The sequence below is a fragment of the Ambystoma mexicanum genome, chromosome 7p (assembly GCF_040938575.1).
Source record: "Ambystoma mexicanum isolate Mex_15411 chromosome 7p, UKY_AmexF1_1, whole genome shotgun sequence".
In the NCBI taxonomy this organism is placed as follows: Eukaryota; Metazoa; Chordata; class Amphibia; order Caudata; family Ambystomatidae; genus Ambystoma; species Ambystoma mexicanum.
The window spans coordinates 848,578,471-848,598,213 of record NC_090939.1 but is presented as its reverse complement, the minus strand read 5'-3'; the positions used below and the strand labels follow the sequence as shown (position 1 = coordinate 848,598,213).

Below are 19,743 nucleotides of genomic sequence, written 5' to 3'. Positions count from 1 at the left end.
GTCTCTGTACTTGGCCTTTTTCTTTTCTCATTCTACACTTCTCTTCTTGCTCCCGTTATCGCCTCTTTCAGCATCTCATCATTTCTATGCTGATGACACCCAGCTTTTTCTCTCCTCCTCTTCACTCCTGATCTTCTCAATTTATCCTCCTGTTTTATTGCTATCAAAAACTGGATGTCTTTCCACTTTCTCTCCCTCAACACTGACAAAATAGAAGTCCTCTTCTTTCCTTCCAACACACTTCCCCCTCCTCCCCCATCCACTTCCCCGCTTGCAATCTAGGTCTCCACTTTGACTCTTACCTCTCCTTTTCCCACCATATTTCTCTCGCCTCTCGTTCCTGTCGCTACCATCTTTTCAACATTCGCAAGATCCGCTCCTCCCTCATCTTCCACGCCTCTAAACTCTATCTCCTCCCTCACTTTCTCTTGTCTTTTCTACTGCTCTTCCCTTCTTTTTGGTCTCCCTACCTCTCACCTTGCCCCCCTCAAATCCATCGACCACTCCTCTATCCGTACACTGTCTTCTCCCCCCCCCCCCGACTCCATCTCCTCTCCGCTCTTTCCTCGGCTGGCTTCCCTTCCACTCCCAACTCAAATTCCAATTCCTCGGTCTTGTATTCCAAGCTCTCCACGACCTCGACCCCCCCCCCTCTCCCATCTCACTTCCCTTTTCTCATTCTTTACTCCCTCCCGTCGTCTCCGCTCTGCTGATCTCTTCTTACTGTTCACCCATCTCTTTGTGCCTCCTCACGATTCCGTTCTTTTCAGCTCTTGGCCCCCCCTACACTGGAACTATTTACCTCTCTCTATCCGCTCCATTCCCACATACTCCTCCTTCCGCACCTCCCTGAAATCTCTTCTCCACTCCCCCCCCTGATATCCCTCCTACCTACCCACTCTCCTACTTCCCTTTTCTCCCTCCCACCCATCTCCCTTCCCTTTCCCTACGCCTCCTCTTTCCCTTTACCCCTCCCGAACCTTCCCTACCTAGGTAAATTGTTCTTTATATTGTCTCGTTGGTTTGTCTCATGATTTATTATGCTTCATTCATTATTCTTGTATCCAGTTGTTCTATTGTAAAGCGCTTTGGATTAAAGCCCTATATAAACCTGATAAAAATACAAATAAGCAGGGCAGCTACCTGGGCAACCCCTTTGGCATTCTGTAAGCATTACAGTTTGGACGCCGGCTCCAAGTCGGATGCGGCCTTCGGACAGGCGACATGTTCTATGGAACCTATTTGCTTAAGAAGGGTGTCCTCTCCAGCCTGGGGCTATATTCAGTTGTAATCGCCCATGCAGTATGGAGGAAAGGGGACGGGACGTAATTGTTACTCACCGTAGTGACTAACATACTCTTAGTCCCCTTTCCTCCATATGTCCCACCATCCTCCCCCTAATAATACTGGTGTCTTTAGGCAATGTTAAATCTTGTCGATGCGTCAATGGGGACTGAGGTGTGGCGCCAGTGGGTGGAGTCAGGGTAGCGCATGCTCCAAGGGCCGCACCCCCGCACGCCTCTAAATTTAAACTGGAAGGTTTTTTCTTTTGAAAAGGGTTCAGTCTCCGGTCCCTAGGAAGGGATGACCATGCCGTATGGAGGAAAGGGGACTAGGGACTAAGAGTACGTTAGTCACTACAGTGAGTAACATAATTTCTTCTTTCAAGAATAGATAGTTACACACCAATGTTACCTTTTAGGACACAGTTCAGCGGGTGTAACTTTACTTGTATATTACCTAGACGCCTAAAGCTACTCAAGGATAAGTATAGACACAGTGAAACAATTTTAGAAGTGCCTTAGAGCACAACCCAGCATTAAAAGTTCAGAAGAGCAGCATCTATTCAAGGTCAGTATAACCTTTACACTATTACTAATCCTGGAATAGATAGTTGGACTAATGATAATTTACAGAAGTGATACAATTCTAAGTTAAATAAGAACTCTAGCAGACGTTTTACAATGGCAATGAGCAGGTAAACGTAAGAACCTATATACTTTTCAGAGGTCTACAAGCAACTCCAAGATGAGTATTAACTCCAGGGATGTTTTAGAAATGCATTAAGCAGGTTACGGAAAGCAAAACACAAATTTACACTTTAAGAATGACAATCAGTTATTCAAGGTAGGTAAACCTATTGGTAAGCTTTTACTCATTCAGTTAAGAATAATAAAACTGTATCAACATAATTACTTTAAAGAAGAGTGGGACACTATTCAAAGTAAGTAAAGCATATACTTTTTAAAGGCGCAACTTGAAGACAAGTAATAACTTTTATAACATTATTTCGAGGGGATTGGGTCCTCCGACGTATTTCATATCTATGACAGTAATCACCACAGCTGCGCTGCTTCGGAAAATCTTTCGGCGTCGATGACGTCGATACGCCGCCCTCGAGGACCCCCTCCTCCGACGGCCGACCTCACCGGATGTTATAAGTAGGACGCATGACGCCCGTAGCCTCAGTTCCGTTTTTTCCGCGAACATGTTCGCTTCGGAGATCTCGGCGCGCCTCGTTTGGAGTTCTTTCTCGGTTCTTCAAACCTGTTTCTTTTTGTGAAGTCTTTCTTCGTGAAGATGTCTACCTAGTCTTCCACACCGCGTCCGGGCTTTAAGAAGTGCGTGGACTCTGGGTCCAAGATGTCGGTTACGGACTCGCACGATGCCTGCCTCTGGTGCCTCGTGGAGGCCCATGACACGGATGACTGTGTCGACTGCCAGTCGCTCACGTCTAAAGCCTTGCGGGAGCGCAAGAAATAGTTATCGGTAGTTAAGGTGTCTAAGCAACGGAAGTCGAGGTCTGCGGGGCTTTCGACGGACGATTCGAGAGGCGACTCTCTGCGTCGTCGGAAGTCCAGTGGGTCTCCGTCCCGGAGTCGGTCCCGCCACTCCTCTGTCTCTTCGAGGCATTCCCGGAAATGCTGTCATCGGTCGCCTTCCCTGTCCTCTTCCGAGGACTCCGCCCGTCGGCGCGTCGCTTACCCTTCCAAGCAGGCAACGCCGGAGGAATGGGCTTCCTTCGGGAAGAAAATGTTAGCGATTCTCGAATCGCAGGGCACCAGTCCGTCCGCGCCTCCGATTGGGGTCAGTCGTGATCGGTCGAGAGACACTGCTCGCACGCCTTCGGGCTTGGGTGGTCGGCACGATTCACGGGAGAGGTCCAGCTCGGACAAGGGGAATCTTTCTCATCATGCCCGGTCCTCGACGCGCTCCAGACCATGTGAACCTGTGATGTCTTCGAGGAAGACATCGACGGCGGTGGCGCCGAGGTCGTTGACGGACTCTTTCGAGGCCCCGCCTCTGAAGTCGTCAGCCCCATCGGCGCCCAGGCTGTCAAAGGACACGCTCGGGGCTCCGGCCTCGAGGCCTGTGTCGACGCCATCGATGCGGTCGGCACCGCTTCACTCTGCCCTCGACGCCTTTCGAGGCTGTCGACAGGGGTACCCCGAGGCTCGGTGGAACCCCCTAGAAAGGCTCTAGCCAAGGTCAAGCATGGCTTTGGTTCACATTCTGTGCCTTCTTACCACCATCTTGAGTTTATTTCAGAGGTGGATGAGGGCTCTGATGATGGCATGGTTCCTAATGCGGTGCCAGACGAGATTCTCTTGGGCCATAGCCAATTTGATGACCTGAGGCAGTCCCTGCACGATGCTAGTGGGCTGGACACCTCTCCGGAGGTGGAGTTTTGTAGGCCTGAGCCTGGCACTCATGCCGACTCCTCGTACCGGCGCCTTATGTCGAAGGTCACCGAGTACTTGGGATGGTCTGCTCCCCCGGAGGAGTTCCTTCAGGATGACCTTAAGGATATCCTCGACCTTGGTCCACCAACTGACCCGGTACTGCCGTTTCATATGGCTCTACAGAGGAGGGTGGCGGTGGCTTGAACTGCTCCGGAGAGTCTCCCGGCAGTGGGCAAGTCTTTGCCGCGAAAATACCGCCCAGCCAGTAGCGACCCCTGCTACTTGTCCAAGCACCCCACTCCAGAGAGTTTGGTGGTGCAGGCGGCTACGGCCCCGGCAAAGCAGGCGTCGTATCCTACCATCCCTTCTGATGGGGATGACAAGCGTTTTGACGGCTGGGCGAAGAAAGTTTTCTTCAGGGGGTATGGCGCTTCAGGCGGCCTACTCCGTATGTGCCTTGTCACGTTTCACGCACACTCTGTGGAACTGTTTCCTTAGCGGCTGAACATATTCCCGAAGGGGACGAACGGGATGGTTTCCTTGCCATGGTTCCGGATGGCAAGGATGCCATGTGTGAGGCCGTTCAGTCAGGTTTGGACATGGCAGATTGCCTCAGCTGGTCCATGGCGGCGAGCACCGTGATAGGCAGGTTTGCGTGGTTGCGGAGGTCGGGCTTTGCTCCTGATGTGCAGGCCCGGCTCCTTAACATGCCCTTCGACGGGGAAACATCTTTTTGGCAGCAAGGCTGACTAGAGCCTTGAGAGGTTGCAGACCTCAAAAGCTGCAGCAAAGTCGTTGGGTGCTGCAGTTCGACAACCTCCGCCTTTTCGTCCTAGGGGACAGCAATGGAGGGGAGGTTCCTTTCGTTATTACTCATCCTTTGGTAAAGGGAGAGGAGCTGCCAGTCAAAGGGGCCACCGTTGGAGTGCCAGAGCTGGAAAACGAGGTACTCGAGGTGCTAAGGCCGTTCGGGCTGTTGCCTCTTTGCCCTCCGGTAATGCCGCAGCCGCTTCAGCTCAGTCATGAGGCCATGTCCCATGGTTCGCCAGTTGGGGGAAGGCTGGCGCAGCATCTTGCAGAGTGGCGCGCCATTACTTCAGATGTGTGGGTTCTGGAGATTATAACCCACGGCTACTGTCTTCCTTTCCGGCAGAGGCCTCAAGACAATCCACCGGGGAATCCCTCTTTGAAGAGTCCGGATCCGTTCCTTGCGCAGGAAATTCAATCCCTGCTGGAGAAAGACGCCATAGAACTGGTGCCTGTAGCGGGGAGGAACAAGGGATGGTATTCCCCTTATTTTTCGATTTCCATGAAAGACATGGGTGGGGGAGGATTGAGAGCCATCATGGACTTGCGCGGTTTGAACAAACTCCTCAGGAAGGACAAGTTCAAAATGGTTACTCTCTCTCAAGTCCTCCAGGCCCTTCAACTTTAGGACTGGTTGGTGTCTCTCGACCTCAAGGACTCTTATTTTCATGTGCCGATGCATCCAAAGCACAAGAAGTACCTGAGGTTCGCGGTTGGCGACTCGCACTTTCAGTTTTGGGTCCTGCCGTTCGGATTGACCTTCGCCCCGAGGGTCTTCACCAAGCTCATGGTAGTAGTGGCAGCGCATCTCAGGAAAGGGGGGATTCATGTCTACCCCCTACCTGGACGATTGGTTGATCAAGGCGCGCTCTCCCGAGCAAGTCCTGGATCATCTGTCCGTCACCTGCCACTACCTCCACAAGCTGGGCTTCTCCCTCAACTTAAAGAAGTCCCATTTAACACCAACTCGGAGGCTCCAGTACATCGGAGCAGTGCTCGACACATCCCTGGGGCAGTGTTTTCCTCCCCAGGTGAGGGCTCATCACATTCAGCAGATGGTGCACAAGTTTCAACTTGCCCAGAGTCTCCCAACGTTCGAGTTCTTGAGACTGCTCGGCCTCATGGCATGCTGCATTTTTCTGGTGCCAGAGGCCAGGTTGCGGATGAGATCTTTGCAATGGGCACTCAAGCTCCAGTGGTCTCAGTCCTCTGGCAGTATGTCGGACCCTGTTCAGGTGCCGTCCTCGGTCGTCCAGGACCTTTTGTGGTGGGCCGACGAATGCAGTCTGAGAGGGGCTCCATTTTGGCTGCCCTAGCCGGAGGTGACCATCGTGACGGACGCATCCCTCACGGGATGGGGAGCTCATGCCAACGGAATGACAGACAGCGGTCGTTGGTCTCCATCGGAGTCCAGACTCCATATCAATCTGTTGGAGCTGAGGGCCGCCAGGCTAGCCCTGAAGGCTTTTCTGCCGACTGTGCGAGGAAAGAATGTCCTGATCCTAACGGACAACACAGTGGCCATGCACTACCTCAACAAAAAGTGGGGTAGGGGCTGGGTCACTTCCTCTGTGCAGGGAGGTGATGCAGCTCTGGTTCTGGGCAATCCAGCAGGAAGTTTCGATCTCGGCAGTTCATCTGGCCGGAGACGAAAACGAGACGGACGCTCTGAGCAGGCAGAGCGCGATCTCTCACGAGTGGGAGTTGGCTCAGGAGATTCTCCTAGAGATCTTCACCCTTTGGGGGACCCCTCAAGTGGATCTCTTCGCCTCCAGTGCCAACCGGAAGTGCGAGAGGTTCTGCTTGCGGGAATTTCCTCCAAAAGGAGCCATAGGAGACGCGTTCGTGGTGGAGTGGTCATCCCCACTGCTGTACGCGTTTCCTCCAGTCCCCGTCATCCCGCAAGTACTGCAGAGGTTACGGAGGTTTGGTTCCCGGATGATCCTCATTGCTCCGGCGTGGGCCCGGAGGACGTGGTACCCGGACCTTCTCGACTTGTCCATCTGCCCTCCACGTCGTCTTCCCTACCGAGACAATCTGCTCTCACGGGAGGAGTGGGTCAGGTTCTCCATCCAGAGGTCAGATCCCTCAACCTTCACGTTTGGCTTCTGAAAGGTTGAGCTATAAGGATTGGGACCTCCCTGAAGACGTGATGGAGGTGTTGCTTTCGGCCAGGCGGCCAGCAACAAAGTCCCTGTACCGTTGGCATAAGTTCTGCGACTGGTGCAGCGTTAAGAATGTGGATCCTTTTGCATGTGACATTCCTGTGGTTCTGTCTTTTTTGCTTTCTTGGGGTTAGAAAAGGTTACCTGGCGGCGCTGTCCATATTTAAGTGCTCGTCTGAAGAGTGTTCCTATTTTAAAATTCCTTTAATTTCTCAATTTCTGAAAGGGCTCACTAATGTGTTCCCTCGGCACCTTTCCAGGTGCCCGGTTGGGATTTGAACCTTGTTCTCAAGTTTCTGATGGGTGCTCTGTTTGAGCCTTTGCATTCATGCCCTTTGAGACTCAGACTGTTAACTCTTAAAACTGTTTTTTTGGTTGCGGTCACTTCCGCTCGCAGGGCGAGTGAGTTACAGGCACTTTCAGTTAAGCCACCCTTCACTGTGTTTCATAAGGACAGGGTTGTCTTTAGAGTTTGTCCTTCCTTTCTTCCGAAGGTGGTGTCGGATTTTCATTTAGGCCAGAAGGTTGTTCTTCCGGCATTGTATCCTCCTCCACATCCTGGTAAGGAAGAGGAGATGCTCCATAGGCTTGATCCTAGAAGAGCGTTAAGCTTTTATATTTCACGCATGACCTGGGTCAGAGTGGACGATCAACTCTTCATTGGTTACGCTGGAAAGCGTTTGGGAGAAGCTGTGACGAAATAGACTGTCGCTGGATTATTTTGGCTATCTCTGAGTGTTACCGCTTGGCGGGTAAGGACCCTCGGGTCGACTTACGGGCCCACTCAACCAGGGGCATGGCTGCTTCTACTGCCCTACAGAGAGGTGTTCCTATTCGTAACATCTGTGATGCAGCCACCTGGGCTTCGGTACATACTTTTGTACATCACTACTCCCTCGATTCCATCCGGGGGCAGGATCTGGCCTTTGGCAAGGTGGTCCTTTACTCCGCAATTTGATTGGGCATTCTAAATTTCTGTTTTCTAAATTCTTTTCCCACCTCCTTGCATTGGTACTGCTTTGGGAGTCTGTCATAGATATGGAATACGTCGGAGGACCCAATCCCCTTGAAGAACAAGTTACTCTGTTACCTGGTAACGTTCTTTCGATGGGATGGTCCGACAACGTATTCCATATCACTCCCTCCCTGCCTCCCCCGCTACAGAATTTCTTATGCGATTGCAGCTTATGTTTCCGCAAGGCTTTGTGTGGTCAGACTGGCAGAAGACTGGTGCCACACGTTCTGGGAAAAAACTACAATTGAGGCTACGGACATCGTACGTCCTACTTATAACATCCAGTGACGTTGGCCGGCGGAGGTGGTCCTCAAGGGCGGTGTATCGACGTCATCGACGCAGGACGCAGACGCCGAAAGATTTTACGAAGCAGCAAAGCTGTGGTGATTACTGTCATAGATATGGAATACGTCGTCGGACCATCCCATCGAAAGAACGTTACCAGGTAAGAGAGTAACTTGTTCTTTTCAGAGATTGTTACAACACTAACTCATTTACAAGTATGTACTTTTATACTTGTTATAGTTTTCAAGACAGAAGCCTTATCTTTGGTAGTCCTTCCCTGTTCTAAAGCATGAGTGATCTCAGAGCCAGCTGTAGGGAGTTAAGGATAGGGTTCAGATGCAGGAAAGAGTTTCAGAGGATATCTTCTTCAAGTATTAGCTTTAGAGTTAAGTGTTGAGGGACTTCACAGAAGGCTCCTCTGTGTTCCAGCTTAGGGCCTGGTATGAGCAAGCTCCCAAACACTCGCAACACCTACTCGGCCTCACAGGCTTCACACATGATTTAAGGTAAGCATTACCCAAGCCAACACAGTATCTCGGCAGAAAAGAAGAGCTTCTTGCTGGATGCCTTCAGGATGCAACAACACAGGATTGTTCTTGGGTTCTTAGGTCAGCAGACTAAAGAAATAGTCACTAAAGAAAGTGGCAGCAGCAGTCCGAGAAGGCTTCCTGCAAAGGATTCTTATCAGCTTCTCACGGCTCTGTAGATTTGGCGCCTTTTTACAGGTGCCAGATGAAGACTAATATCGCTGGTGAGATTGTCTTCACTCTCGATTCTGCACTCTGGTGAGGTCCACCAAAGTTTCAGCATCATTCGGACTTCATGTACTGTGCTCGAGGTCGCCTGGTATTGACGGTTTGCAGCCCAGGAAGGTCACTGTACATGGAGGGATGGGTCGTTTTGTGGGTCTTCATGGGACTAGTGGTTCTCACCAGCTTTCGGGTAGTAGTCGCATTCAGGACCCCTATGTCGTTTGGAAGGGAGAGGGTTACATCAGGCTCTAGTTACACAGCATGCTCTCGGGTCGCTGGAAATCTTTACAGCTGTCTTTTCTTAATTTTCCTCTTTGGATTCGGTTCCAGTGGTCGACTTGTCCGAAGCTTCCAGGATCGGATTATTTATCAAGAACCACAGCACAAGTTCTGCAAACTCTCCCTGCAGTTTACGTAAAGGGACTGGTCTGGCTGTCCAATCAGAACAAGCCAGCACCCCAGTGGAAACTGGTTCCTTTCAGACAAGGTGAAGGACAAAAGGCATATATGGGGGTGGAGTTCTGGTCTCCTCCCCCACTTCCTGCCCTCTCTCACTCTGGAGTCTCGGCGGGAAATACAAAGTATTCTCGCATAAGACAAGACGAGGTCGTTCCTGTGTAGAATGGCAGAAGACCACCTCAGAAGCAACAAGCAAACGAGAAATGGCAAAAAAAGCAACCCACCATTCTAGCATGAATGGTGCCCCTCCTGTGCATTACAGAGGCTGATTTGACAGCCTGCGAGTAATAATGACCAAGTCATAAAGGTTACACTGCCAACAGCCATTCAAGTTCACTTGTAATTGTAAGAAAAATGTTACCAGGTAAGTAAGGGGACAGATGCATTGTATTCCCAGCACACCACATACGGTCGGGGTGTGCTGGCTCACTTAAATAAATGTTAAGGGGGTGGGAATCCCATTTTACTTCTTGGGAACAGTTCACCATGTAATAAGAGAATCAAAAAGGGAAGCCCAAAGGGGCAACCCAGTCGAAGCCCAAAAGTTATAGGAAACTATAACTCAATTCATACACTATGGAGAGACATGAAAAGGTCATCCATAAAAAAGAGTAAAAGACTAGGTGAGAGGGGGGAAAAGATTCCCACTAACCTAGGTAGAAGTCCATCAAAATGTTCTGGGATTGACACATGTCAGGAAGATTTATCACTGAAATGAAAATCTTACCTGACGGCATTATTTGGCTACTTTCTAAGCTTGATGTCTAGTTTCCATATAGATTAAATTACTTGCAGTGAAACAATGCTGAGGATGTTATGGAATAAGGGAACAGTAAGAGGTCTGTAAATATTGGTCCCTTGGTTTGCAGGTGTAGCAGTACACTATTCTATATGGGCACTGTTTTAGCTGGTAGGGATTCCTTAGGAGTTTATCTCAGTTTTGGTATAGTATTTCTGATTAAAAAGTAATTCCGTTTTTAAAGCTTTTCATAATTGTTCAGCAAGGAGTTCCATTTCATTGATATCACCATACTCTGTTTTGTATAACATTCTCTTTTTTGTAAACTGTAGCTTGACGTATACAGTTACCTCTGTAGCCTGTAAATCGTTCTGTAAGAACTTGGGTAAGCATAGTATGGTTGCAGGTAAAGCAGTTCTGTGAAGTATTGCGCAATTTTTTTTTATTTCAATGTTGGATTACTCTTATTGTTTTTATTTTGTATTTTTTAAAGGCAATTGAAAACCCAGTTAGGACAAATCAAATACCTCGTCAGATTCCTGAACAATCATTCTATACAAAGCCATTACCTGGTATTGTTATGGGAGGAATTCTACCCTTCGGCTGCATCTTTATACAGCTTTTCTTCATTTTGAATAGTATCTGGTAAGTTAATAATTTCTTTTCACTTGCCTCTACCTTCAAGACCGTAAATTATACCTTTTTTATTTGTTTGTTTTGCTCCTTTCTCATCAGGTTTGCTCAGGGAATGATATCTTTCTCTGCACGATTTTTGGTTAGGGGCTATAACAATCTACAAAATGTCATACTTCATCTACAGAGTTCAAAAAATACTTACCACCCTTTTATCCCCTCCAGCTCTCAACAGTTAATTTGTGGGCCTCGGAAAGAAAACGGAAAGTCCCTGAAGATGGCCAGGGGACATTTAAGTGCGGATTATGAGACTTAACCTCTAGGCTTATGCTTTATTTTACTACCACGTCAGTCCATTCTTCGATGTCGTTAGATCTTCCGTGTCACTGTGTGCCTGAGGTTTTAACCAGTCTTTATATTTATATATAGATATATATTTCTGAGGCTTGTTGAATCTGCTTAGATCACATGCTGTTCATAGGCCAACATCTAGTGGAAGCTGCGGAGTATTAGTTTGTTTTTCGAAACTCGAAAATGGGCGTCGACACAGGGCGTGCCAGTAATACTATCCCTAGTGTGACGTCTACTGTACCCAGGATCCCTCACGCGTCTAGGACCCTCAGATTGTTTTTTTCCGCCATACTGGTCGGAAGCATTCCGCGGAGTTCCCTGGCCTTAGCCATACTTTTGCTAAAATATTGTTATTTCCCCATTTCTCCACCCCAACGTCGAGTCACCGAACATCCACACTCGACGCCGGCACGGAGAAAGAATCGACCGTCGAGAGCTGCACGACGGATTTGGGCCTCGGAAGGCCTGTGGCCTCGGGCCGAGCCTAGGAAGGCCTCTGGCCTCAGCCCTGCAAGTAGGGAGAGTGGGGGATGGACATACTCTACACTTTCTGGTATATAGGTACATTCTTATATATTCCTACACTTATTAGCCCGCTGCCACAAGGTGCGTATGGAGGGTGCCCCTTTCCAATTTTGCCCCAAGTGCAACCGCAAGTACCCTTGGGTTGACGGGCACGCCACGTGCAATCTCTGCTTACCGAGGGACCACCCTGAGGCTAACTGCAGAGCGTGTAGTAGGTTCAAACCGAAAACACTCGAGGACCGTTCGATCAAGCGTTGGGCCCACCACGCCAGGCGTCAAGATGCCATGGCAGCGGAGCGTGCCTTCAGCGATGGCAGCGACGCCGTGCTTTCGGACGGCGAGAGCAACGTGGCGTCAATTGACAGCCAAGCACAAGTCTCCGACCTCGGAAGGTTGTCCGGCAGGCAGCTATGGGGAAGACCGCCTGCGACGTCAAGCGCTACCCACAGCACTTCCACAAAACACATGAAGTCCAACTGAGACTCGACGCGCATGCCGAGTACTCAGAAAGAGGCACATCGAGAACGGTCCGAATCGGTGTCCTCTGGGTGTTCTCGATCTAGATCGCCGCATGACGCCAGGCAACCATTCACTGTTGCCAGAAGTGCCTCGCTCCCCAAGGTAACAGAGGTTCGATCGTCAGAAGACGAAGCCGACCTCTATCCCCAGACCACACTCCAGGAGTTGGCGTCAACAGGCCGCGCAACGGCTTTACCGAGTCCCAACCTCCACACTCCAGAGATAGGGACACTACCCCCGAACCTCGGCGTCGAAAGGCTCTGAAGGGGCGAAAAAACGGGGTAAACACTCTTCCACCCACGGGGAAGGGGAAAAACAACAGAGGAAGCAGTCTTTGCCTCCTCCCACACCTCAGAAACATTCTACCCCACTTAAACAGATGGACAAGTCTTGGTCTTCTGTTATCTCAAAGACCCCTGCTCAAACCAGTAGGTCTAGTCAAGTTAATACAGGGAAAGGCCTTCAAGAAAGAATCATTCCCAGTTCAAGAGAATGGTCTAGTGATGACATAGTCATGTCAAGGATGTCATCATTGGCAGATTTCTACGCCAAAAACCTTGAACACTTTCTCTCTTTTACCCCCGAAGGGTGAACTCATTCAGGCTCTAGGGATCCTATACCCACAAGTAAGTCGTCCCGGGTTGAAGCTCCTACTTCAGACCCCTTCAGTATACAACCCTATTCTCAATATCGGGGAGATCCATCCTTTTGTGAGGATCCAGATTTGGGCACGTTGGAAGAACAAACTGGGACGGGCTACTATGGGATGACTAGGACCAAGAGGAAGAGGACAACCCAGAAACCTACAGGCTAGATTCCCCGGTAGATAAAGAACCTCTGGTTCTCCAGCATGGGGTCTGGCATGGATTCACATGCTCATGAATATTCCCTGTTAGGCTGGGAATCCTCGGTAAAGAAAAAATCGGTATCAGTTTCGTTTCTGATCTGTCTTTCTTAGTAACCAATCGCTGATCTCTCGGTCATACTGCCCCCAGCCAATGACTGCCCTCTCCCTAAGCCCCGCCTCTGGCAGCCATCTTCAGATTTTTACCGCACGCTCAAGTGTTGGGAGTCCTCGTGCTTTAGCTCTCGAGTTTTTGCTGCATTTTTGTGCTTTTTCAGGAGATTTTCTCATTTTTTTGGTTTATTCGAGCCTCAAGCTCCACCGTTTCTACTTCCGATAATGGGGACCCGTTTCGGAATTCTTCTACGCCCCTCAAGGGTGAAGTTTTCGTCGAGTTTACGGTTCTTGGAGGATTCGGAAAGATCTGCGGCCTACCTCAACGGACATGGCCCAGGACAAGGGAAGCTCGACGCCCGGATCCAAGCTGTTCAGGTGCTGCCCTGGATGCGGATTACAAAATGTTTTCAAGGAGGACGAGCATTCGCAATGTCTCTACTGCCTTCATGAGGACAAGACGCACGTGGAGAAGGACTGTGCGTTCTGCAAGAACCTTTTGGAACGGACCAAGCAAGATCATCGTCCCCGCCTCGCCGCCTGGCTGGAGAAGAGCACAGCAGGTGAGAAGGTGAAGAAAAAGTCTGAGTGAGCTTCGAAGTCCTGTGAGGGTGCCCCGGCGACGGGGCCCAACAGAAGGCCAAGCACTGCGAGTCCGCGGGCAACGGGAGCGCCGAAAGGTTGGGCTCTTCGACTGCCAGGCAGGGCGCGACTTCCCCGGCATGTTCAACCTCGAGCCAGCGCTCTGGTTTGGGGAAGAGGAAGTCTGAGAACCCAGGTAAGCTGCTGGAGCGCCCCCGGTCAATCTCGACGGGACCCGAGGGGGAGCGAGGCGCTGACCCTCCCCCCAAGGCGAAGGCCCAGGACGCACCTAAGGTGGTGAGGGCTTTGATCCAGCCGGCAAAGGCCTCTATCGAAGTGGTCGCTGCGGCCCTGGCGAAGCCGGCTAAGACTATGCCAGTGGAGACGGCCTCTGGGCCCAGAGTATCCCTGCCACCGCGGAGGGAATCCTCTTTCCAGCCCATCGTTAAGACCCCCGTGAAGACCCCGGCAGAAAAAGAGGGTGGGCCGGTGGCCATTACAGACTCGGAATCAGCCTCTGAGGAGGATCTGGTGGAAACCGTGAAGGGCCTCAACGAGAGGTTCGAGAAAGTTCGATCCCAGGGGAAGGATCCTGCTGAGGAGATCGAAGATAACGACGACGACGAAGGCCCGGTGGAGCAACCGACCCTCCCGTCGCAGCCATTGCCAGAGCCTCAGGATAGCTCGGCGGCAATTTTGTTGGCAATCCAATCCTTCTGTACTGAGATAAGGACAAGGTTACCACGGACCCCAACGGAGGATCCTGAGCCAGGACCGTCGGGAAGCCCCCCTGAACAAGCGGAGGAGAGTCCATCCCGCTCCCCCCTTTGTGCTCACAAGGCCTGTGGACCCCTCATCTGCCTTGCCTGACCCTCGGGATGATACGGCGACGGACGATGACGGTGGCGATGATACGACGGACATTCCTTCATCGCTCCCCCCTCAGGCCTCACCGCCCGACAAAATTGGCTTCTTTCACGCCATGTTAGCCAGGGCGTCTGAGCTCTTCCAACTCTGCCCGGAGGAACAGAAGAAGGAAGGCTTTCTTTATCAACGACGGGAGGCCAAGAGAAAGACTGTCCTGGCAGTGCCGTTGCTCGACGACATCTGGGACAAAGGGATGTCTGTCCTCAAGAACCGTTCTACAACGCCCGCCAAGAGGGACAAGTACGAGAAGTAGCACCGGGTCTCTACGCCGCCCCCTTGTGCCTCCGGGCCCAGCCTACGCCGGACTCGGTCGTCTCGGCAGCGGCCAAGAAGAAGGCAGCGGGTGCGGCAGCATCAACTTCCACTTCCCCGCAGGACAGCGAGGGCAAGAAGTTGGACTCCATGGGACGACTGGTCATTTCGTCGGCGGCGGCGACGACGATTAAGGCAGCCAATGCCTTGGCGATCATGGCCCATTACGACAGGGAGCTTTGGTTCAAGTTAGCTCCCCTGCTGGACTTCCTGCTGGACAACAAGAGAGCGGAGGCCCTACAGATTCTTCAGGAAGGCAAGGTGGCGTAGGATCACGCCATAACGGTGGCAACGTACATTGCTGATACCGGATTTCGCCAGATGGGCAACAGGTTTTGCCTACGTCGACGAGGGTGGCTCAATGCGACGGACTGCCGCCAGGACGTTCAGACCAGAGTGTTGGATATGCCGTTGATATGCCGTTCGACGGCAGCAACCTTTTTGGGAAGACGGTGGATGAGTCACTCCAGGCCATCCAGACCGACTCGGAGACGGCCTGGGCCCTAGGGGTACTTCAACGACGACGGCCCTTTCGGAGCTCCGGAGGCAGACAGAGTGCCTCCAAGGGATCCAGCGGTGGCTCTTCTACATACCGCCAGGCGGCCCGCTCCTCATCCCAGGAGGCCTACAGAGGTCGCGGCAAGCAAGGAGGATCCCGCCGTCATCGTCAAGGAGGCCAAGGCGGCAAGGCCTCCTCCAAGCAGGACTAAACTAAGTTAGTCAGCGTGTGGGAGTCCATCTCCACCGACCGTTGGGTGCTGGACACCCTGGCCAACTGGCACTCGCTGGAATTCCAAAAGAAGTGTCCTCGCATTCCTCCCGTGGCCAGGAAGGAGAATCACGTCCCTCAACTGCTGTTGGAGGAAAGGGCGATGCTCAAAGGTGCCATCGAGCTCGTCCCCAGGAGGCTCCGGGGCTCCGGAGTGTACTCAAGGTACTTCCTCGTCAAAAAGAAGACAGGCGGTTGGCGCCCCATCATGGACCTACGTCGGTTAAACAAGTACATCAAGGCACAGAAATTCAGGATGGTCACCCTCCAGCACGTGCTGGGACAGCTGGAGGAGGGTGACTTCCTATCGTCGTTGGACCTAGAGGATGCTTACTTCCACATCCCCATTCTAAAAGGACAGAGTTTCTCAGGTTCGTGGTTCAGGGACGCCACTACCAATTCAGAGCCCTACCGTTCGGATTAAAGTCGGCACCCAGGGTATTCACCAAGTGCCTGGCACCAGTGGCGGCGCGCCTGCAGGGGATCCACATCTACCCCTACCTGGACGACTGGCTAATCCGTGCAAGGACAAGAGAACTTGCCGTCGAACACACAGCGAGGACCGTCCGGCTGCTCACGGAACTGGGATTCGCCATCAACCACTCCAAATCCCACCTGGTTCCGTCGCAAGTAGCACTGTTTCTGGGAGCAAAGCTCGATACAGTGGGGCAATTGGCCTCCCCGTCGGAGAGGACGAAGGCCATTTTTGGCAAGGTGCAACGCCTGCTAGCCTCGGACGTGGCCAGGGTGAGGTCCATCAAGTCCCTCCTCGGGATGATGTCCTCATGCTTCTACCTTGTACCCCTTTGCAGACTTCGGATACGTCCGCTACAGGAGTTCCTCGACGCCCGCTGGTTTCAGGCGACGGGCTGCTTCGAAGACAGAATCCCTCTCGACGAGGAGTTCCGTCGGGTGATCCTATGGTGGGGTACCCGTGCGCACCTCAGGGCAGGCACAGACTTTTAGACCCCGGCGTTTCAGGAGACTGTGACGACGGACGCCTCCCTGGAGGGTTGGGGGGGCCCACACTGGAGATCTCCACGCAAGAGGCCTTTGGCTCCCGGAGGAGAGGTCCCTCCAAATCAACATTCTGGAGCTTCGAGCAGTGTTCTGGGCGCTCAAGTCGTTCCTTCCGTCCCTCAAGGACAACGTGGTGAGGATCTTCACCGACAACACCACCACGATGTTCTACATACGGAAGCAGGGAGGCACCAGATCCCCAGCCCTATCCAAGGAGGCCCAGGATCTGTGGCACTGGGCCGTCGCCCAGGGGATGTTTCTGGTTCCCTTCCACTTGGCAGGAATAAAAAACACCATTGCCGACTCACTCATCAGGGAGCTGCGCTCGTGCCACGAGTGGGAACTAGGCCAGGACCAGGTAGATCGGCTCTTTCGACGATGGTGGAAACCCCGGATCGACCTCTTCGCGGCGGCGACGAACTCCAAGTGCCAGAGGTTCGCCAGCAGGTTCCGCAGCCGAGGAGCATGGGCGATGCTTTCTCGTTCCCTTGGGACGGCCTGTTTCTATACGCGTTCCCTCCGTTGCCGTTGCTGCTCCGTCTCATCAACCAGCTCAAGAAGTCCAGGTGCAGAATGATCCTCGTCGCACCAGCGTGGCCGAGGCAGATCTGGTTCCCGGACCTTCTGGACTTGTCAACGTCCCCACCAGTCAAGCTGCCGGCGGACGCGGATCTTCTCTCCGGAGAAGGAGGCGCCATTCTTCATCACGACCCGGAGTCGCTGAACTTGCAGGCCTGGCTCCTGCAGCACTAGAGTTTGGAGGGTACGATATCCCGGCTGACTGCAGAGAGGTTCTTGCAAAAGCCAGGGCGTCCTCAACTCTCGTGCTACGGACATAAGTGGAAGAGGTTTTCTGCCTGGTGCCGTGCACAGAAGATTAACCCTCTGCGGATTACGGCCCCTCAAGTACTGCCGTACCTACTGTCGCTGGCCAAAGCTGGACTGGCTCACGTCTCCATCAAAATACATCTGGCTGCCATCTCCCAAAATACCAGGACTACGCGACGGGCGTCCTTGTGGTCTCATCGCCTGGTGAATGAATTTATGAAGGGACTATTCCGATCATTCCCGCCGGTGAAGGCTCCAGCCCCGGCGTGGGAGCTTAATGTGGTGCTGACGAGGCTCATGGAGGGGCCCTCATTCGAGCCTATGCATTTGACGCCCTTGAAGTTCCTGTCATATAAGACAGCGTTCCTCGTGGCCATCACCTCCGCACGACGAGTGGGAGAGATCCAGGCCCTATCTTGCAAGCCTCCATACTTGACTTTTCATGACACGAGGGTGGTGCTGAGGACGCACCCCTCCTTCATGCCCAAGGTGCCGTCGGACTTCCACCTCAACGAGCCTTTGGTGTGACCAGTTTAATTCCCGTCGCCTTCGACGCCGGCCGAGAGGACTTTGCACTCGCTGGATGTAGCTAGAGCGCTGAAGTTCTACATGGACCGCACGAAGAGTTTTCGGAAGACGTCACAGCTGTTTGTGAACTTTGGGACTGTGAATCAAGGGAAGGCTCTCTCGATGACTTCCATTTCCAGATGGCTCTCCGGCTGCATCATGCACTGTCACCGGTTTGCAAACCGACTGCTGCCCAGCCGTCCGAGAGCCCATTCGACCAGAGCGATCGCTGCTACCACGGCGTTCCTGTCTGGTGTACCCCTGCTGGACATCTGCAGGGCTGCTACGTGGAGGTCGACGCATACCTTCACAAGATTCTACTGCGTCGATCGGGACTCCAGGGAAGAGTCCAGGGTCAGCCAAGCAGTGCTGCGCAACCTGTTCGCTTAAGGTGAGCCTGGTGCGGAGGTAAGAGTTGCTTAATATTTTGAGTTGTTGTATTGCTTAATGTTGAGCCTTTTGCCACCTCCCGTGGTTGTGCATGTGTACTGCTATGTATTCTTTTATTCATGAGCATGTGAATCCATGCCAGACCCCATGCTGGAGAAGGAACAAGTTACTTACCTGTAACTGTTGTTCTCCAGCATGGGTCTGGCATGGATTCACATGCGAACCCTCCCGCCTACCCCTCTGCGGCTCTTCACTTGGTCATACTGCCACTTTACGTACTACCAAATCTGAGGATGGCTGCCAGAGGCGGGGCTTAGGGAGAGGGCAGTCATTGGCTGGGGGCAGTATGACCCAGAGACCAGCGATTGGTTACTACTAAGAAAGACAGATCAGAAACGAAACTGATACTGATTTTTTCTTTACCGAGGATTCCCAGCCTGACGGGGAATATTCATGAGCATGTGAATCCATGCCAGACCCATGCTGGAGAACAACAGTTACAGGTAAGTAACTTGTTCCTTACCGACTCCCCTGTCGATAACCAGCCTCTCTTGAATGAAGTGCTATCCAGAGCGGCAGGAAACTTCAACATTGACACCAAAGGTGCTCAGGAAGAGAGGGAATTTGCTGAGGAGTTAGTGGGAGAAAGGAGACCTGTTGCCCAGGCTATCCCTATCCTTAAGTCAATTCAAAGAAGGATAGACCATTCCCTTGTTAAGCCCTATCTCACTAGGGCGGTAAACCCCAGAGTTGAGAAGCTTTTCAGGGCAGCCCAAACAGACCCACTGTACATAAGAGGGCATCTGAAACCGGACTCCCTGGTAGTGACAAACACCCGTAAGAGGGCGGGAACACCCTTATCGTCGGAAGCTCCTCCCGACAAGGAGAGCAAGAAGATTTATGGCTTGGGCAGGAAAGTAGCCTCTACTTCCGCCTACCAGGCAAGGATTGCCTACTCCACCACCCTGCTGGCGAGTTACAACTGCCACCAGTGGGAAGACGTCGCGGCACTGATAGATACCGCACCAGAACCCTTCAAAAGGAAGAGCTGTGTCCAGTTGCATTTTAAAAGCAACCTTTGATGCCTCGGATAACGCCGGCTGATTGGCAGCAGAAGGTACTGTTATCAAAAGGCATGCTTGGATATGACAGTCTGGGTTCAATGCCGAAACCCAGGCATCATTGATGGATAAACCGGTGGAGCCGGATCTATTGTTTGGAAAGGCGGTCGAGGACGCGCTGAAATATGACAGTATGAGACACTCAAATCCCTAGGCCAACTAACCAATAAACCCCCAAACCAGAGAGGGAATGGCAATTTTCTTCGCCCATGCGGACAAAATTCCCAGGGAGGGTCTAACGATTCCCAGGGGCAGGGTACACAATGGAACAGCCAACAGTCTACCCAGGGTTATGGCAGGGGTAATAAGAGGACGTGGTAAAGGTAGAGGCAGCCC

The 19,743-nt window shown here is 52.2% G+C and overlaps 1 protein-coding gene across 1 annotated transcript in view; it reads left to right on the top strand.

Annotated features, from left to right (window-relative positions):
- The window catches only part of TM9SF2 (transmembrane 9 superfamily member 2), a 993,889-nt gene that overhangs the window by 731,153 nt on the left and 242,993 nt on the right, over nt 1–19,743 (top strand). The window contains exon 14 of the mRNA XM_069637011.1: nt 10,399–10,550. Coding sequence (XP_069493112.1) covers nt 10,399–10,550 — 152 coding nt within the window. The remainder of the gene's footprint in view (nt 1–10,398; nt 10,551–19,743) is intronic.